The sequence below is a fragment of the Pseudorca crassidens genome, chromosome 20, assembly GCF_039906515.1.
Source record: "Pseudorca crassidens isolate mPseCra1 chromosome 20, mPseCra1.hap1, whole genome shotgun sequence".
NCBI classification, from domain to species: Eukaryota; Metazoa; Chordata; class Mammalia; order Artiodactyla; family Delphinidae; genus Pseudorca; species Pseudorca crassidens.
The window spans coordinates 5,314,850-5,333,304 of NC_090315.1; the positions used below are offsets into that span (position 1 = coordinate 5,314,850).

The 18,455-nt window shown below is 61.7% G+C and overlaps 3 protein-coding genes across 32 annotated transcripts in view; 1 reads left to right on the plus strand and 2 right to left on the minus strand.

Moving 5' to 3' along the window:
• The first annotated feature begins 3,328 nt into the window (after positions 1 to 3,328).
• LENG8 (leukocyte receptor cluster member 8) lies at positions 3,329 to 13,909 on the plus strand. 11 transcript variants are annotated; one of them, XM_067718962.1, is made up of 16 exons: positions 3,334 to 3,475; positions 5,125 to 5,217; positions 5,833 to 6,007; positions 6,306 to 6,407; positions 7,143 to 7,253; positions 8,047 to 8,317; positions 8,545 to 8,686; positions 8,906 to 9,094; positions 9,446 to 9,724; positions 9,804 to 9,944; positions 10,084 to 10,369; positions 10,945 to 11,046; positions 11,126 to 11,194; positions 11,274 to 11,403; positions 11,484 to 11,691; positions 13,535 to 13,907. In XM_067718962.1, exons 2-16 carry the CDS (start codon positions 5,180 to 5,182, stop codon positions 13,695 to 13,697), a joined length of 2,406 nt encoding a protein of 801 aa, XP_067575063.1. In that variant the 5' UTR covers positions 3,334 to 3,475; positions 5,125 to 5,179; the 3' UTR covers positions 13,698 to 13,907. The 11 variants fall into 11 exon arrangements, with proteins under 11 accessions (XP_067575057.1, XP_067575053.1, XP_067575054.1 ...); XM_067718963.1 differs by having other exon boundaries at positions 8,065 to 8,317; XM_067718956.1 differs by lacking the exon at positions 5,125 to 5,217 and having other exon boundaries at positions 3,329 to 3,475; positions 13,535 to 13,909.
• LENG9 (leukocyte receptor cluster member 9) lies at positions 13,763 to 17,531 on the minus strand. The gene has a single exon (XM_067719079.1). It carries the CDS (start codon positions 16,575 to 16,577, stop codon positions 14,859 to 14,861), a length of 1,719 nt encoding a protein of 572 aa, XP_067575180.1. The 5' UTR covers positions 16,578 to 17,531; the 3' UTR covers positions 13,763 to 14,858.
• Positions 17,532 to 17,641: 110 nt separating this feature from the next.
• The window catches only part of CDC42EP5 (CDC42 effector protein 5), a 149,099-nt gene continuing 148,285 nt past the window's right edge, over positions 17,642 to 18,455 (minus strand). For all 20 annotated transcript variants that reach the window (XM_067719282.1, XM_067719275.1, XM_067719280.1 and 17 more), the window contains one exon: positions 17,642 to 18,173. In XM_067719282.1, the coding sequence (XP_067575383.1) occupies positions 17,712 to 18,173 (462 nt within the window). In that variant the 3' untranslated portion in view covers positions 17,642 to 17,711. The remainder of the gene's footprint in view (positions 18,174 to 18,455) is intronic.

An 18,455-nucleotide genomic window follows, 5' to 3' on the forward strand; every position in this document is an offset into this window, starting at 1 on the left:
TTTCAAGGGAAAAGAGGAGACTTTTGTATATTGTATATCTCGGTTGGAGGGGGAGGATTTTCAGCAAGGTATCCTAAAGACGGAAAGGAAGAGATAACTTATTTGACAACTTGTGGAGTGAAAAAAATACTGTAAAGTCAAGAGGCAAATTGACAGTCTGGGGAAAACAGTTTGTTTTTCTAACAACACACATGGCAAAGAAATAGATAATTCTTAACATATACGTATAATCTGCAAAGCTTCTACAAACCATGAAAAAGATGACCCAACTTGAAAATAAGCAACTAAGATGAACATTCAGTGAAGTGAAAATCCCAATGCCAGTGAACAGACTAAAGGGCATTCAAACTCTAATAATTAGGAAGTGCACCGTGAAACAAGCAGAAACTTTGTTTTCACCACCCAGTGAAAAAGAATTATTATGAAATTAAAATGATAAGATTATCATAAAAGGAAAGGAGGGCTCACGTCCCATGCTGGGAAGGATGTGTCGGAACGGCTCATGCACCACTCCTGAGGCTCTGAGCTGCAGTCCAATGAAAAAAATAGTCTGCTCACATGTGATAGACCCTTTGACCCGACAGTCCTACTTTTGGGAATCAACTTATGGAAATAAAGTAGAGACACGTAAGGATGTATTTTAGGCGCCATTTGCTGCAACGATACTTCGATCAGCTAAACTCTGGAAACTAAAGTCCATAGAAAGAGGACGAGCCCAGTAAACCGCTGTACATCAGGGGTCTCGGAACGTGACAGCTCTCGGCTGGGTTTGGAATCTTGGGAGAAAGCCTGAGAGGAGAGATTTGAGGTGGGAGTGACAGACAATGGCTGCAGAGTGGGCAAACGCAGAGCAGGATCCCTGTGGTTAAGAGCCCAGGCCTGCTCTCGACCACCAGGTGGATGTGGGTCGTCACTCGACTAGCTGGACCTCAGCTGTGTCATCCATCAGAAGGGTGTCAAAGACAGCTCCCCAGTCCCTCCTCAGCAATTCCAAAATCCAAAGGGCTCTGTTAGACCAAAAGTCTTCCCTGAACTCACTGGGCAGCAAAGCCCAGCCTGGCACGAGGTTACTTACAGACCATTTCCCTGCCTGGTGTGAATGTCCATCTATTTCTCTACAGAAACACTGACGGGGTTACTTCCAAGTGCTGGGCAGGGTACTGAGGGTACCGTGTCCTCTGTGGAATATACACCATGTTCTCTCTTGAAAGTCTGAAAAATCCTGAATCCCCAAACACGTAAACAGCCCCAAGGGTTTCAGGTCAGGGCTTGTTGGCCCAGAGTGCCGGATGTCAGGTGTCCAGCGGGGGCCTGCCGTAGGGGATAGCTCCATGCTTGCTAATCATTTCCATCTTGTACACCGAAAGGAATGTTCAAGGAAGCCTTCGATGTGTGGGCCTGAAGCTGGGAGAGAGAAATGGATCACAGTTTCCAGAGAGGGACACGGGGGGCCACCCTCATGGACTCACTAATTCTCATGACTGGGTGAGCTGTCTGGCCCTGGGGTTGGCCCATCTGCACTTCTAGCCGCTTTGCTCTCAAATACTGCCCTCTAGTGACTCTGAGTCTGTGTCTGGAAGCTGGTGTAGGATGCTCAAAAGTACCCTGAGATTCAGGCTGCCTGATTTCCTGCCAAGGGGCCTGGGAGTGATCTTTAATCAGGAAGCCCTAACCAAGAAATAAAAAACCATTTTGGCCTAACCTTTACAAAAGGGAAATCGATTTTCATTTTTAAATGACACATATGAGGACTTCCACTTCTGAACAAGATGGAGTAACCAGGAACTGGATTTGCTGTCCTTCCTGAAACGACCAAAATGCCAGACAGAATGTGTGAAACGACGGTGCTCAAGACTTGACATCCGGCAAAGAGGGAGGAGGGAGAGTGATCCCTGAGAATTGGAAAACACCTAGGTGACCCCTGAAATTGCCACAGCCTATGAGTTTCTGACCACAGGGCAGGGCACCTCCCTAAGGCCCCACCTGAAAGTGCTCTAAAAACTGAAGTCTACTTTTTAAAAACGCTCAAGCCAAAAGAAGGCAGAAAAAGAGGAAAAGGGGAACAAAGAAAGATGGGACAAACGGAAACCAAATAGCAAGACGATAGATTTAAATGTAACCTTACCAGTGATCACATTACAATAGTTATAAACATCTCTTTTAAAAGGCAGAGATTGTATGCTTGGGTAAAAAACAAAGATCAAACTATACGTTATGTAAAATAAACACACCTTAAATATAAAAGCTAAAAGTAAAGGGATGCTAAACGCAATGGGGTACCCTGGATTGGGCTCTGGCACATGAAGGAGAAAGGCATATGAAGGAGAAAGTGGTGAAATTCAAATAAGGTCTGCAGTTAACAGTAGTGTGCCAGTGTTGGTGTCTTAGTTTTAACAAACATACTACAGCATTGGGGGAAACTGGGTGTAAGGTAGGAAGGACTTTGAATTATCTTTGCAACATTTTTGTAAACCTAAAATTAAAACAAAAAGTTTAATTAAAAAACAAGTAAAAGGATGGAAAAAAAGATCAACTGTGCTAACAGTAACAAAATGACACGCACTTATCAACAGAAAAGTTTTTAATAACAGAAAATGGGAAGGAAATCGCTGCATCTTAAACACCACCTGCTATACCTACAGTGACCGGCGCGTGAACTGGACTGGATAATTTTCTCAATCAGCCCTGGGTGGAAACAGCTGGCATACTCAAAAGATTAGTTGCAAGGAGTTCAAAGAAGGGCCTTTTTAACTTGGGATGGTCCCAGTTCCTCAGCCGGACATCGATGGCCTTTCAGGATCTGCTACCTGCCCACCTCCACAGATCTATCTCTTGACGCCAGGACCCCGCACACTTCTGTTCTGCCACAGCCACCTGACCCCCGCCGTCTCCCACGGTACGCTCGTTTCCCGCCTCTGTGTGTTAGCACACGCCATTCCCTCTGCCAGGTACGCCATTCCAGTTTTAGTTACTAGGGAAGCTCCCCTTTCCGGCTGGAGGCTGTTCTCATGTTCTCTTGCCTTCTTTGGGTCCATCATTCTCTTCCCTCGTCTTCCACATCACTACACGATGGGTAGTCTTAGAACTCTCATCACACCAATTTGTGTCTAGGAATAGTAATGGCTACCACCAACTAAACCAAAACAAGGATGCGTGGAAGGGCGCGGAACCTGCGAACTATGCCGCGCATGTCCCCTCACGGCCACCGTCCCCACCCCGGCTTCCGGCTTACATTAACAACGCCCACCGCGTGGTTGCGTAGGCGGAAGGGGGGGGCTCAAATCACGCTCGTGGCGTCTATTGGCTGCCTGGGGACGAGGGAGGCGGGGCGAGGCCTTCGCGTGACGTCAAGACGCCACGATCCGGGCGTCGAAGCCCAAGGAAGACAAGAGCCAGCCGGGTGGGGAGCAGTCCTGCGGCCGTGTTGCTATCATTTGGAGGCGCCGCTGACAAGTCCGAGGGGCATACGGACGAGGTGGGTGTACCGAGCGGCGGCGGGCGGGCGGGCGGAGGCGGCGTTTCCTTTTGGCCTTACGCCCCGCGGGCCCTGAGGCCTCGGCGGCGGTTGGATCAACAGACGCCGCGCGCGAGCGACGACAGGGTGTGGAGGAGCCCGGGCCACTGGGCCTGCGCACGAGTGGTGGGGAGTGCGGCTGCGCACCCTGGCGCCTGCGCCGTCGGCCTCTGCACCCGCGCGCTCGGAATTCTTGGGCCCAGAGCACCCCTTTTCTTCAACCCCAATTGACCCGGCAGTTCCTTCGGGAGGACCACGTTGACCCTGGCGACGGGCGGCCCTTGCGCTGTCTTCCCCCCACCCGGGGACGTGGTGCGCACGCGCGGCTTGGCCGGGGCGGTGGCTCTGGGGCCAGTGGCGAGGATCCAGGCGAGCTCTTCCTCCACCCTAGCCCTCTTGTGCCTTCCCCGGGCCTGCGGGACGGCCAGGTGCCCCCTTGCCTCCGGTTCTCGCCCCAGCCCAGAAACCTCCTCCCTCCAGGCTCCCCCAGACCTTACCCCCACTTTTCTTCCTGTCCCGGGGCTCCACCCACTATCCCCACTCGTGATTCCCCCCACCTCCCTGCCCCCAACCCTTCCGCCCAATTCCGTTCGGTCTCTTCTTTATGGCTTGTCTTCTCTAGGCTTTTTTCCAGTTGCAGACTCCTTACATCTCCACTTCTTGTAGGATTTTCGGGTTCTCCAGCGGGACTCGCCTTTGAGCACCCCCATACTTCTCAGTTCCTCCCTCAAGTCTAGGCCCCCCAATTCTTGCCCCCGGGACATTCCTTCATGTTCTTGCTGTCCTGTTCTCTCCATCCCACTCCAAGTCCCTAAAGATGTTTTGGACCTCTTTGGGCGTCCCCAAAGCTTTCTCACCAGACCCCCAACCAAGGGGCTCGCCTCTTCTCTTTTCCCAGGTCTACTCCTGCTTCTAGGAACCTCCCATGTACGTTTTTCTCTATCCTTAGGGGGCCTTCCTGAAATTAGTCTTTTAAGAGCTTTTTAAGAACTCATTTCTTCACTCCCGGGGTTCCTCTCTGGCACCCTCAACTTCTTCCTGCTCCAGGAGTAACTTCCAGAAATTGGCTTTTTCTCCCAGACTTCTCCATTCTCCAGTGTTCTCTTTTCTCAAGGCTTCCTCAAATGCTTCCCTCTTTACAGACTTTCTCTCAGGGGTCTTTCCAGGTCTTCCAGCCTGGAGGTTCACTTAGCCCTTGTTTATTAGAGCTTCTTCTCAGAAGCCATCTTCCTCCTTGCTCCTTGCCTGAGGTCCCCCACCCTGCCCTCTGACCCTGTCCCTGTTTCGGGGTTTCCCTCGAACCCTTCCCTTTCTTCATATGGGTTTCTGATCCTTCTCTTTCTCTTTGGGAAACTCATTTGGACTTCCCTGTTTTCCAGTCCTTTGTTTTCCACCTAGAGCACTGCAGAGGGGCCAGGGTCTTTCCCTCAGGCTGTAGCCCTTTAATTCCACACCCAGAATTCTCTTCAGATTGTTCACCCCTTGGCTCCTTCTTTCTCAGACTCCCTTTTCTGTCTGGCTTCTCGTGAGCCCATTTGCTTCTCTTCCCTATTTGTTGACATGTTTCTTGCTCCCTCTGGAGTCTCCCTAATTCGTTCTTTTTCTTGCAGACAGTGAAAAAGCAGTCTGGCTCCCGAGGTCCACCCCGTACACCCCAGGGTCCAGATGGCGGCCAACGTGGGTGATCAGCGTAGCACGGATTGGTTAGTGAGGCTAGAGGGACGGGTCGGAGGGGAGGGCAAGAGGAAGCAAGACCCAGTGTTGTCTTCCGGATGGGCCGTCACACAGCATGGGGGGACATGACACCACAGCCCCTGGGGTAGGAATGGGGCCGAGGCACTCCTTTGAGCGTTCCCCTTTCACAGTGCGGTGCTTGTTTCACAGAAGTGTGATGATTCACTCCGTGGACTGTGATTAAGAGGCAGCCTCCAACACTTAATACTCATTTATTTTTTTAATTCCTCGTTTTTTCCAAAACAGTGTGATGACTTTCTGACTGAGGTGCTATCAGACAGAACTTGTGGTTTCGTAAAGCATTTAGATCTGTCAGGCATCAGGTCTTGTTTTAAGTCTTGTGGTTACTGGTAATTCTTTGGTTTGAGTTTTAACGTCTGTATGTAGCAGGCATCTGCAAAAGTACCTTAGGTAGGTAATAGCATCTGTCGCTCACTGAAGACTGTGACGCAGAAACTGGCTGTCAGTGTGTCACAGATTAGGAAATTGAGGCTCTGGGATTCAAGCCCTGGGGTTTGCCTGCTTCCGTCCTGCCCACCGTCTGCAGTGGGAGAATGGGCTGACTTGATGTCCCCTTTCTGCAGGTCCTCTCAGTACAGCATGGTGGCCGGGGCAGGCAGAGAGAGTGGCATGGAGACCCCCATGCACGAGAACCCCGAGTGGGAGAAGGCCCGCCAGGCCCTGGCCAGCATCAGCAAAGCGGGAGCTGCCGGCAGCTCTGCCAAGGCCAGCAGCAGCGGGCCCGTGGCCAGTGCACAGGTGAGCAGCATCCCCTGCGCGGGCGTGGGGCACACGCACACACTTGGTGTCCTCTCGCATCACCAGGGCAGGGTGCTCTGAGGACATCCTGGGAGCCCTTGAGTAGTGAGTAGGGCACCATGTGGTCGTTGTCCCTGGGAATCGAGCCTGAGGAGGGGGCGGTGCTCGTGTCCGGTGGTAGAGGTGGTGGCTCTCTGTGGAGAGATGTGTTCCCAGTTCTGTCCCTTGGCAGTTAACCACCAGTAAACAGACCTGCCCTGGTGGGGCCCTGATGGCACGTGGTTCTCTCCCCCCACAGTATGTGTCACAGGCAGAAGCCTCGGCTCTGCAGCAGCAGCAGTACTACCAGTGGTACCAGCAGTACAACTATGCCTATCCGTACAGCTACTATTACCCTGTGGTGAGTGCCCACCCAGCCCGGCAGGGGCAGGCGGTGGAGGGGCGGAGGTGGGATCAGTCGGGCAGGGTCCGGGGCAGTGGGTGGATTGACCACAGCAGTGACAGCTGCTGGAAAACCCTCCCTGAGCTCATGGTCCACAAGGTAAATGCCCAGGTCCTTCGGTGGCCACCCACGCTGCCCTCCCTGTGCCCACGTTGCCACAGAGACTCCTCCCCCTCAGCACACACTGAGTCCACTCCCGCCTCAGCCCTTTCCTCGCGTGCCGACACTCGCTGTGCCCTCGCCTAGCAGAGGGCTGCCCGAGAGCGCCTTCGGAGTGCGCTTCCTGGGACAGGCTTTCCTTAGAGTGGCATTCCCACTGCTCACCCTGCCACTCGGCTTCTCTGCTTGGCTTTTTTTTTTTGTTTACTGCTGGCTGTGTTGGGTGTCTACTGTGGCATGTATTTTGAGTGCAAAGTTCATTCTGTCTTTACTTTTCATTGTATTATAGTGTTTAGATGGGTTGGTACTCAGTAAATAGTTGTTGAAGAGTGGAATGTGGGACACATGGAGGTGGTCATTTTATTTGGTAATTTTTCAGCATGAGGGAGTCGGGCGCTTCTATGTGGTGGAGAGAGGGAGGGTGAGAGATCAGTAAAGGATTGCAAACTGAGCAGCTGGGAGAGAGGGGCGGGTCTAGGTCTCTAGGGAAGGAATCGGCCCACCGCTAATCCTTCCCTCCTGTGCCCTCGCCAGAGCATGTACCAGAGCTATGGCTCCCCCTCCCAGTACGGGATGGCCAGCTCCTACGGCTCAGCTGCACCGCAGCAGCCGTCCGCAGCGCAGCACCAAGGGACTCTGAACCAGGTAACGCCCTACCCCGCCCCGGCTCACGTCCACGCACGGGGTGTGGCGGGCCAGCAGCGGGGACACCTGCGTTATTTAAGCTGCTCCTGCCCAGCAGTTCCTGATCTGAGAACGAGGAAGGCTAAGCTTAGTTTTTGAAACCAGGGTGGGTGTAGGGCTTGAGTACGGCCAGGGGGCTGAGGTGTTGGGGTGACGGTGGGAGCACTTTGTGGCGTGGCAGCCTTCTCCTGTGCTTTCCTCTCAGCACATGCCCACATGCATACAGTCTCTCCCTCTCACGCACGCACACACGCTCTAGCCTTGCACTTCACGTGCAGCTGGGAGGCGTGGTGGAGCTCGTGCCGGGGAGGTGGGCAGACCTGGGTGTGAATCCCAGCGCCCCGGTGGCCAAACTACAAGTCACGCGCTCTCTGCGCCTCAGGCGGTGCCGTCAGGCGGTGGCGGGGGGAGGGAAGGATCGCGGCTTTATCACCGGCTCCCGCAAGCGTGTGCCACACGTGTCTTGACGGACACGTGACGTGCTCGGACAGTGACCGCCGGGGCGGGGGTGCCGTCGGGGGCGGACGCCGGTGTTTTAAATGCCAGCCGCCACCGCCGCTCAGCAGTGGGAGCCGTGGGAGAGTAGGCGGTGCCTGAGCTGCTGGGCCGTGGGAGGTCGCCGAAGCCCCCGCCTCGAGAGGCGCTCTGCGGGTGCGGGTGGCGAGGCGGGGGAGCGTCCGGCCGCGGAGTTGAGAGCTGAGGTGGCCGAGGACCCCGCGCAAGGGCCAGCCCGGGGTGCCCGCTCCTGCCTCAGCGGCCGCTCTGCCCACAGCCCCCGGTCCCGGGTATGGACGAAGGCCTGTCCTACCAGGCGCCCCCTCAGCAGCTGCCAGCGGCCCAGCCCCCTCAGCCCTCCAACCCCCCGCGTGGGGCTCACCCTTTGAGCAGCGGTCCGCAGCCAGGGACGGCCCCTGCCACGCAGCACAGCCAGGCAGGATCTGCCTCGGGCCAGGCCTACGGGCAGCATGGCTACAGCGAGCCCGCCAAGCCCAAGAAGGGCCAGCAGCTGTGGAACCGCATGAAGCGTGAGTGGCCTTGGGCCGCGGAGGGGAGGGGGCCTCACAGGACTCCTGGCGCGAGGCACGTGGGGTGCTTGGACCTTGCTTCGCTCTTGGGACCTCCCGGGGCGGTGCGTGGGGCCGCTCGGAATGGGCGCCCTTCTCTGGAGCTCAGGGCTCCTGCCCCGGGGGTGGGGGCGGGGCCGCCCACGTGGGCGGGGGAGGCCTCACCTCAGCTTTCGCTGCCCTCACAGCGGCCCCTGGGACTGGTGGGCTCAAGTTCAACATTCAGAAACGGCCTTTCGCTGTCACAAGCCAGAGCTTTGGCTCCACCACGGAGGGCCAGCACGGCAGCTTCGGTCCCCAGCCCAACCCCGAGAAGGCCCAGAACCACAGGTGACGGCCGCCCCCTTGCCCGGCCCCAGCCCCTGGGCACCGTGCTCAGCATCTGTGTGCGGCCCACTGGCACGGCCTGCTCCTTAGAAAGCAGAGAGCCCCCCTGCCCCACGGGCTCGCCCTGGGTGCCTGCCCGGGAGGGGCGGTGATGACGGTCCCACCTGGGTCGTGGGGTACCACTCCCCAACCGAGTGTCTGCACCTGTCCTCCCTCCGCCAGGGGGAACCTGTCCGGTAAGCCCGACGACTGGCCGCAGGACATGAAGGAGTACGTGGAGCGCTGCTTCACTGCCTGCGAGTCGGAGGAGGACAAGGACCGGACGGAGAAGCTGCTCAAGGAGGTGCTGCAGGCGAGGCTCCAGGACGGCTCGGCCTACACCATCGACTGGAGCCGGGAGCCCCTGCCGGGGTGCGTGGGGCCGGGGGGCGCTCGGGAGGTGTCTGGTGCTGCAGTTGGAGACCTGCCATCCTAGGTGTCCGGGGCCCTGAAGGAGCGAGAGAATGGGGTCCTGGGGGCGGGAGGCTGCCGGGGTGGGAGTCCCGGGGGTGAGAGCGTGGAGGCGGGAGATGTGCTACTCAGCGGCTGCCAGCAGCCTCTAGACACACAAAACCTTGGGATTGTCTCCCACCTGAGCGTCGTGTTAGTCGAGTTGCCTGGGTAAGTGCCCTTCCTTCTGAGCTCGTGTGTCCAGGGGCGGGTGGCAGGCGTTGGGGATGTCGGGGCGCCGGGTGGTGATGCCCTCCCCTGCTATATCCCCAGGCTGACTCGGGAGCCTGTGGCTGAGAGCCCCAAGAAGAAGCGGTGGGAGGCCCCTAGCAGCCTCCACCCTCCCCGGGGGGCAGGCTCAGCGACCAGGGGCGGGGGTGCCCAGTCCCAGCGAGGGACGCCCGGGGCTGGGGGTGCTGGCCGAGCCCGGGGCAGCAGCTTCGCCAAGTTCGGCAACCGCAATGTCTTCATGAAGGACCACAGCTCCTCCTCCAGCACCGACTCGCGCTCCCGCTCCTCCTCCCGCTCCCCGACCCGCCATTTCCGCCGCAGGTGCGAGGCCGCTGGGTGGCGGGGCCGGGGGCGGGGGGAGGAGACGTTTCAGGCCTCACCTTTGTGCTCCTCTGCACAGTGACTCGCACTCGGATTCCGACAGCTCCTACTCAGGGAATGAGTGTCACCCTGTGGGTCGCAGGAACCCACCCCCCAAGGGCCGGGGAGGCCGGGGGGCCCACATGGACCGGGGCCGAGGCAGGGCGCAGCGTGGGAAGAGGTGAGGCTTTGGGGGGCCGGGGAGGAGGGGCCGCTGGGAGGGGAAGGGCTGTGTCTGGGCAGTGGTGGAGAGGCAGGGGGTGGCGCCACGCCCGCCCCTTCAGGGCCCCTCCTCCCCCCCTCCCTCCCCCCCTCCCCAGGCACGACCTAGCCCCCACCAAGCGCAGCCGCAAGAAGATGGCGGCCCTGGAGTGTGAGGACCCCGAGCGCGAGCTGAAGAAGCAGAAGCGGGCGGCGCGCTTCCAGCACGGACATTCCCGCCGCCTACGCCTGGAGCCCCTGGTGCTGCAGATGAGCAGCCTGGAGAGCGGCGGGGCCGACCCCGACTGGCACGAGCTGCAGATCGTGGGCACCTGCCCTGACGTCACCAAGCACTACTTGCGTCTCACCTGCGCCCCCGACCCGTCCACCGTGCGCCCCGTGGCGGTAAGTGCCCCCTGGTAGCGAGGGCAGGTCCTCCCTGTGAGGCCAGCGCTGGCACCAGGCCTCCGGGGCCAACGCTGCGAGGATGGCAGAGGCAACATGGGAGGAGGTGGCGGGGCGGGCAGGGGTCTGGCTCGGGGAAGACCCGGACCTGCCTGTGCACAGGGGGCCTGAGGCACCGAGAGGTGAACTGGACCCAGAGCTTGTGCTTTCGGAGCCGAGTCCAGAGCCTGTGGCCTTGTCGGAAGGCTGGGCTGGTCTCTGAGCCTTCGCCTCGTGCTTAGGAGACCAGGAGAAGGAAGCCGATGTCCCCGGCCAGTGCCTGTGAGACACTGGGACATCCATGTCCCGAGGCCCGAGCTGGGAGCGGGGCTGACGTGTCCTCCCGGGGCGCGTGCGCGGCCTGTGCTGACGCGGGAGACCGTGTGCACGCTTTTACTCTTGGGTTCTATTCCCTTTAATGTCGGGATCAAGCCACTGGGTGGGTTTAATGTTGCTGCCTCCGCTTTAGGACCCCGAGTTTGTGGAACTGTGGCAGGTTTTAGCACATCCTGAGCCACAATTCATCTCCTTCCCAGGTTTTGAAGAAGTCGCTGTGCATGGTCAAGTCCCACTGGAAGGAGAAGCAGGACTACGCCTTCGCCTGCGAGCAGATGAAGTCCATCCGGCAGGACCTGACGGTGAGGCGGGGGCCGGGGAGGGGGCCACACTGCTGGTCCCGCCCTGCTCCGGTGTGACATCTGTTCTCCCGCTGCCCAGGTGCAAGGTGTGCGCACCGAGTTCACGGTGGAGGTGTACGAGACCCACGCCCGCATCGCCTTGGAGAAGGTGAGGGGCTGACAGGATTCCCTCGGCTCCCCCCACCCCCGTCCCGGCCTCACTCTGCTCCTCCCTCCATGTCCTCCAGGGTGACCACGAAGAGTTCAACCAGTGCCAGACGCAGCTCAAGTCACTGTATGCTGAGAACCTGCCAGGCAACGTGGGCGAGTTCACTGCCTACCGGATCCTCTACTACATCTTCACCAAGAACTCAGGAGGTGAGGCGCAGCCCCGCAGAGCGGGGCGGCCGCGGGCCCCCAGGTCCTGGCCCTGCTCACCTCCTCGTCTCCGGCCGCAGACATCACCACGGAGCTGGCGTACCTGACGCGGGAGCTGAAGGCGGACCCTTGTGTGGCCCACGCCTTGGCGCTCAGGGCAGCCTGGGCCCTGGGCAACTACCACCGCTTCTTTCGGCTCTACTCGCACGCGCCCTGTATGTCTGGCTACCTCGTGGACAAGTTTGCAGACCGGGAGCGCAAGGCCGCCCTCAAGGCAATGATCAAAACGTATGTGAAGCTGAGCTCTCCCCCCGGCCCTCTGCTCTGCGGCCTCACCGCCGCCCTCCTCCCGCCGTCCGCACCTCTGACTCCCCTGGTCTCCCTCCCTCGGGTCCTGGTCTTCTCTCCCCTTCTCTCCCCTCCACACTCGGCCCTTCCCTCTGGTCCCTCCACCTTCCAGCGCACGCACTGCGGGCCCTCCTCCGTGGTCCTGTCTCTCACTGCTCCGGGCTCCCCTGCCCCTTTGCCTCTCTTTACCTTCTGCTCGCATCACCCTGGACCTCACTTGGTCTTCTCCTTGCTCCGGGCTCCCCTTCCTCCAAGGCCTCTGCCCACCTTCTTCAGCGCTCCTGTGGCTGAGCTCCTGCTCTGTGGGGACGCCCAGCGAAGGCGGCCCTGCCCTTGGTAGCCGTGGTCTCAGGGACAAGGCCCCGCTCCCACTCGAGCTGTTTTGAGAGCCCAGGCATGCTCAGGGACCAGGTGTGAGGCAGGGCAAGCTAGGCCGGGACCCCAAAGAGCGCGGCCTGTGCTCACGTGCTCAGTCAGGCGGGAGACGCCCCCCCGGCGACGGCAGGACACCTCTTGCGTTGTCACAACCGGGGTCCTCCTGGCCTCTGCTGGTGGAGGCCAGGGGTGCTGCTCAGTGCCCTGCAGTGCACAGGGCACCCCCAGCTGGGTCACCTGGCCGCAGTCAGTCTCGCTGAGGCTGGGAAGCCCTGGTCAGAGGACGTGGGGCCTTGAGTGCCACGTCAGTGTGTTGGGAGCCGTGGGGGTGGTTTGCAGCTGGGGAGGGACACTTACCCTGCAGGTTAGGAGACTCCTAGGATCCAGTTTGGGTCAAGCCGATATGAAGGCAAGGTGCGGGCCGGGGCTGTGGGGCAGACACACAGGAGGCAGGGCCGCGGGACCCGCTCTCTAAGCCAGGAGGGGTGAGGAGGCCGTGTACCTGAAGGACCCTGGGCTCCCCGGTGTGTTCTCCGCGGCCACACAGGCTCTTCCTCCTGCAGTTTTCGTTTTCGGGCTTCTGCGCCGCCCCCGGGCTGTAGCCGGGCAGGCCACTGTCTCCTCCTCAGCACTTCCTGTTTCTGCCTCAGCCTGTGTGTGTGCTTGGCCAGTGGGAGGGCTCTGGCCTGTCGTTGGCCTCACGGTCTTGTGTCCCCCTGCTCCGGAGGGTGGTGCGGCTTCTCTCTGGCTCGCTGGGCCGGGGCCAGCCCCGTGTTGGGGGGCAGCAGGCTGTCCTGTGCCCCGCCCCCCATGGACTTCCAGGGCTGTGAGGAAGTGGGGGCTTCAGGCAGGACTGGTTTGAGCGTTTTCTGCCACTTACTTACGTCCTAGGTGACAGTGGCCAAGTGGCTCTGCCGCTGCGCTGTCCTCGGTGTGTCTGTAAAGGGTAGGGTGACAGCTGCTGGGAGGGAGCTCAGCGGGCTCACGGGGCGGTACTTAGAAGAGCACAGGCCAAGCCTCCTCTTAGCACTCCCACCCAGCTCAGGGCAAGCGGGAGGGGCGGGGCTCCCTGCACCTGGCCCCTGCCCCGGCCCCGTGGGCCCTCTCCTGAGGGGCTGCTCAGGCCCCGGCCAGCAGAGGAGCCAGCTGGGCCCTTCCCTCCTGTCCCCTCTCCTCCCGTCCCCCGCACAGGTAAGTGAGGGGGAGGGGGGGCACAGCGAGGGGTTGGGGCCCCCCCCACCCCGGGCCCCCCCGAGCCCCTGAGGGGGGAGGCCGGGGCTGGGGAGGGGCCAGCAGGTGACATGCTGAGGAAACGTTCGGGTGCCCGAAGGGGGGCACCCACTCCTTGCTCGTGGGGCCCTCCCATGCCCGCCGCCCGCCTCATCGCGTTCTCCTCTTGTCTCCGTAGCTTCCGCCCTGCGCTGCCAGTCTCCTACCTGCAGGCCGAGCTGGCCTTCGAGGGTGAGGCCGCCTGCCGGGCCTTCCTGGAGCCCCTGGGCCTGGCCTACACGGGCCCGGACAACTCCAGCGTCGACTGCCGCCTCAGCCTGGCGCAGCTGCCGGCCTTCTGAGCACCAGCGCCGCCGGGGGTGGGGGCAGGGCCGCAGCCCCCAGCGCCGCCCCGGCGGCTTTTGTCTTGAGCCGCGGACTTGGGTTGTAAATTAGTTGGCGGGGGGTGGGCTCCAGGAAGAGCCGCCAGCCCGGCCCCCACTGCCCGCCGGGGGGTCTGTACAGAGATTTTTCTACATTTTTATTTTTGCCTCTGAGGGACGGGATTGGGGAGGGGGCAGCGGAGGGTTGGGGGCACAGTGTGTGGGGTCGTCTGTGTGCACCTTGCACCTCCACTAATGCTGTCTCAGTGTTTTCTCTCTCTCTCTCTCGAGCTTGTACTCCGGTAGCGCCCCGGCACCCTGGCCCATCCCATGCCAGGGGGGCCAGTGGAAGAAGACAGGCCGCTCCGCCCGTGCCCGCCTGCGGCAGGGGCACCAGCACACCAGCCTGCTGCCCGCCGCCTCATCTGCCTCACCACAGACTCTTGTTGCCCAGCCCTCCGGGGCCTCAGTGTTTGGGGCGAGGGGAGCCGCGTAGACTGTGCCCTGCCCGCAGCCCCCGACCCCAGAAACGCCAACGCCTCGCCACCGCCAGATCCACACTGCCAGCCTGCACTGAGGACTCCGGAGGCCATCGCGGGACCTCGACGGCCGGGCTGCCTCGTCTGCAGTTGTATTAAGTTGTCTCCGTGTCCCTTCCCCTCTCCACCCCAATGTTTCTTCTGGTTTTTCCCCCTTTTCCCTCCTGCCGCCTCCTGCTCCCGCTCTCCCTTGGTTCAGCACAGGTAAAACGGTTACCCTCCCTCCCTGCCTCATGGATCACCAGCTCACGTCATGTTTCCTTCTCTTTTCTTTTTGTGTGTGTTTATTTAAGTTATTTTTTCTTCCTCCCCTTTTCTTTTCCGTCCTCCCTCCCTCTTCTGCCATGTAACTGGAGGATGTGCAATGAGTTTGCAAACAGCTGGACTGTCAGGCTGCTTTTTTTCCAGATGTTCCTCCTTTGCCTCCCCTCCCCCTCCTCTCCCCCTCCCCTTTCCTTCCTTCATTCTTTCCTTGGAGCACTGAGCACCATTTGGAAGCTTGAGAGAAACCAAAATTAAAGAGAGAGAGAGAGAACACGCGTAGCACGCTTTGTCTTTCTGCCCCGGGCTAGGTTGCCTCTGGGTGTCTGGGTCCTGGCCTTTATTTCTTTTGGCACTGAGATACCAGGGGGATCTCCGCCACGGCCTGGTAGGTGCCCCCTGACCTCCCCACGCGGCACAGCCAGAGTTTCCCCAGAGGCTGGCTCCCCAGCTCCTGCCTTGGGCTGAACCCAGGCTTGGGGAGGCCGACTTGGCAACCCTGGGGCACCTTGGCCAGGGTGAGGTGGGGGTGTAGCCCCTTGCAGGGCTGCAGCACTCTCAGCCCCTCGGCCTCCAGCCTCTGGCTGAGCACTTGGGCCATGTTCTCCAAAGGAGGGTCGGGGGGAGTACAGAGCACATGAGAGCCCAGGAACACCAGGCGCCTGAACCTGAGCCTCTGAGGGATCTGAAGCCCGGGGTCCGAGAGCACGCCTCTGAGTGCGTCGACCGCAGCCGGCACCTCCCCGGGGCCCGCCAGCCTCAGCAGGGCCACTGTCAGGTGCAGGGCCTGAGCAGGCACTGTGAACGCCGCGCAAGCTGGTGCATTTCGTACCAGTTCTTCTTGGACCTTAGCCACCCCGGCCTGCAGCTCAGCCTCTGTCACCAGGAGGGCCACGAAGTGCGTGGGGCGGGGCCGGCGAGGGCCCACGGCCCCGGCTGCTCCACCGTCCACGGGCCAGACCCCGGGACCCCACTCCACTTCCGTCTCAGAGAGGCCTTCCGAGGGCCTTCCCGGGGCTACCACAGCCGGCAGCTTCCCACCCGGGGGCTCCAGCTCCCTGGCAGCGGCGGCGGCTGGCTTCAGCGCCCTTCTTGGCTGCATCCACGGGGAACCTTGGCCTCCAGGGCCGCCCAACTCCCGCTCCTGGATCCTCGATAACGTCCCTGCCAACGCCAGGCGCCCAGCTTCGGGGCCTCCGCCATCCGGGGCCAAGGCGGCCCGGAGTCCCGTCCAAGCTGGCTGTACGCGCCCTCCCGCACCGGTGCCAAGACGGGTCGCAGCTACACCGTCCTGTGCGCCTCCGGCCCCGGCCGTGTCCCCACCGCTGAGCGCACCTCCGGCCCCGTACGCGTCCTCGCCGTCACTCTCGTCCCCGGTCCCGGTCCCGGTCCCATGCACGTCCCCGCCCCTGTCTCCGCCGTCGTGCGCGCCCCCGGTCCCGTGCGCGTCCACGCCGTTGCTCTCACCTCCGGCTCCGTGCACGTGCTCGCCGTCGCTCGCATGCCCGGTCTGGTGCGCGTCCTCGCCGTCGCCCTCCTCTCCGACACCGTGCGCATCCCCGCCGTCGAGCGCGTCCAGGATGGTGGACCCGCGGCCCGCAGCCAAGCCCGAGCCGAAGACGAGGTCCGTACGCGAGGCGCGGTCCCACACCAGACGGCCGCGGAAGCGGAAGTAGCGCACCCGGTGCTGCGGCACGGCCAGAACGCCCGGCCCGAGCGCCGCCAGAGGCTCGTCCCAGCAGAAGGAAAGGAAGGGCTTCTCGCGCACACCCAGGAAGCGGTCGACGTAGCCCACGGAAAAGTCGGCCGGGTCGAGGCGCGGGTCCCAGCGGATGCGCTGGATGACAGCCGCAGCCGTGCGCAGCGGCGGCTTCTTGGCTTTGGCCTCTGCTTCGGGCTCGCCTCTAGGCTGCGGCGGCGCCGGCGCCCCGGGGTGGGGCTGGCGGCAGCGGGCACCGAAGCGGCAGCGGCCCTCCAGGAAGAAGCGGCAGGCCGGCGGCGGCGCGCGTTCCGCGCTGGGGGCCCCCACGGGCGGCTCCGGCCCTTCGGCCGCCGCCATGGGAGTGGGGTGCGGCTGGCGCGCTCGCCCCGCTCAGGCCGTTCCCGCACCTGGGTCAGTCCTGCCGGCACGGGCGCCAGGCACCGCTGTGACGTCACGGGCGAGGCTCAGGCCCCGCCCCGACCTGGAAAGCACCTCGCGCGCGAGACGGCCCTCCGCGGTGCCCTGGAGGCGCCTGACCCTTGCGGCCAAGCGGTTTTTATCTGTGGCCCCGGCCCCAACCCAATAATTTACATATGCGGCCCCGCCCCCACAACCCAAATACCTTACAGGTGCGGCCCCGCCTCTTCTGGTCCCTTAGTGAGCTTGGCTCCGCTACCTAATGATTTACAAGTGCGGCCCCGCCACTCTTGCTCCTTAGAGAAGCTGGCCCCGTCCCTAGTCCAGTGCTTTAACGATGCGGCCCCGCGCTCTCTTGGCCCCTGACGAGCTGGGCTTGCACACCCCGCACGCCTAATGATTTGCATGTGCTATCACGCCCCTCCGGGCATTCGTTGGGCCTCGCCCTCCGCGGGACAACCGGACGCCTGTAGGCTCAGAACGAACTTCGTAGCCCGGATTTGGGACGCAACTGTCGCCCTCAGGATGACACAACTTTGGGGCGTCCCTTTTCTACGGGGACCACGCCTCTTCCCGGCCACTTTTCCTGTGCGGCCGCTCCCGGGGTAAAGGACAGCTCGCCTGGGCTGGGTCCACTGGAGACGCGGAGCTCACGGGGTCACAGCCGTCGGCCGGCCCGAGGGAGCGAGTCAGGCCGGGCCCGGGACCGCGTCCGGCAGGCGGCGGCGGCGGCGGCGGCGACGCGCAGCCAACACTGCTGAAAAAACCAGGCTGTGGGAGCGGCCACTTCGGAACCCCGCCCCTGGGAGGGGCACCACCCAGCCACGCCCCTGGCTCTCTTAAAGGGGCCGCATCCCATTACACCAGGTTAATCCTGAGACCTCCACCCACCTGGCTGGGACCGGAACCCCACGTGACATACCTAGCTCTTAAAGGCGCCAGGACCTCATCACCCCTCCCCGTCCCCCCTTCCCACATGCAAAGTAAACAGACAAAACCCGGGGCACAGACCTTGTCGGTTTATGTATAAAGAAGTGGGGAGCTGGACGGTAAGGGCGCAGGGAATGGGGGTGCCTACAGGCCGATGACGTCGTCCAGCTCGAGGTCCGCGTTGGGGAGGCAACGGGCCCTAGGGTGCTGCGCCCCGGGGCCGGGGTCCACGTCGGGCTTGGCGGCAGCGGCGCCCGGGCGTTCCGCGTCCATGACGCCCAGCACTGCGTCCAGCATGGAGGGGCCCAAATCCAGGTGGAAGGACAGCAGCGGGTCGGCGGGCGCTGGCGCGCGGAGGGCGGGCGGCGGGGGCTGCGGCACGGCGGGCGGCGGCGCGGAGCGCGGGGCTCCCGCGGGCGGCGGCCGGGGCTCAGGGGGTGGCCCGCCGCCGTGGCGGCTCAGGAACGAAGTGTCTCCGAAGGCGTCGCCGCCGCGCCCCACGTGCAGAGTGTGCCGGAAGTCGCCGAGCGGCGCGGAGATGGACAGAGCGCCGCGCTCCGGCCGTTTCTTGGGCTGCGCGGGGCCCAGCTGCTTCAGGACCGGCATCTGCGGGATAGGGACGGGTTAGCACGGCCTACCCCGGGAGGACGCTACCGAGGCCTTCCGTGTTCCCAGCCCTGGGCGTAGCACGCCGTTCAGAGGATGCTCTCCATAAGTACAGGATGATGGTGGTGGGATCACTCCCATTTTACAAGTGGGGAAACTGAGGCTCCCAGAGGTCCGAGGTTACAGCTGCTTGATTCAAATCTCAGACTCAAATTTAGGTCTGCCCATATGTTAATTCCACTAAGAACTAACGTTTGAGCTTTTATAGGTCAGAGAACAAGC

Bases quoted from the DNA above. Each gene is read 5' to 3' on its own strand.
- LENG9 (XM_067719079.1), bottom strand. From the start codon at position 16,577: ATGGCGGCGGCCGAAGGGCCGGAGCCGCCCGTGGGGGCCCCCAGCGCG.
- LENG8 (XM_067718957.1), top strand. From the start codon at position 5,180: ATGGCGGCCAACGTGGGTGATCAGCGTAGCACGGATTG. The intron at 9,945-10,083 runs GTGAGGCTTTGG...CCCCCTCCCCAG, and splicing joins AGGGCGCAGCGTGGGAAGAG to GCACGACCTAGCCCCCACCA. The intron at 11,195-11,273 runs GTGAGGGGCTGA...CATGTCCTCCAG, and splicing joins CCCGCATCGCCTTGGAGAAG to GGTGACCACGAAGAGTTCAA.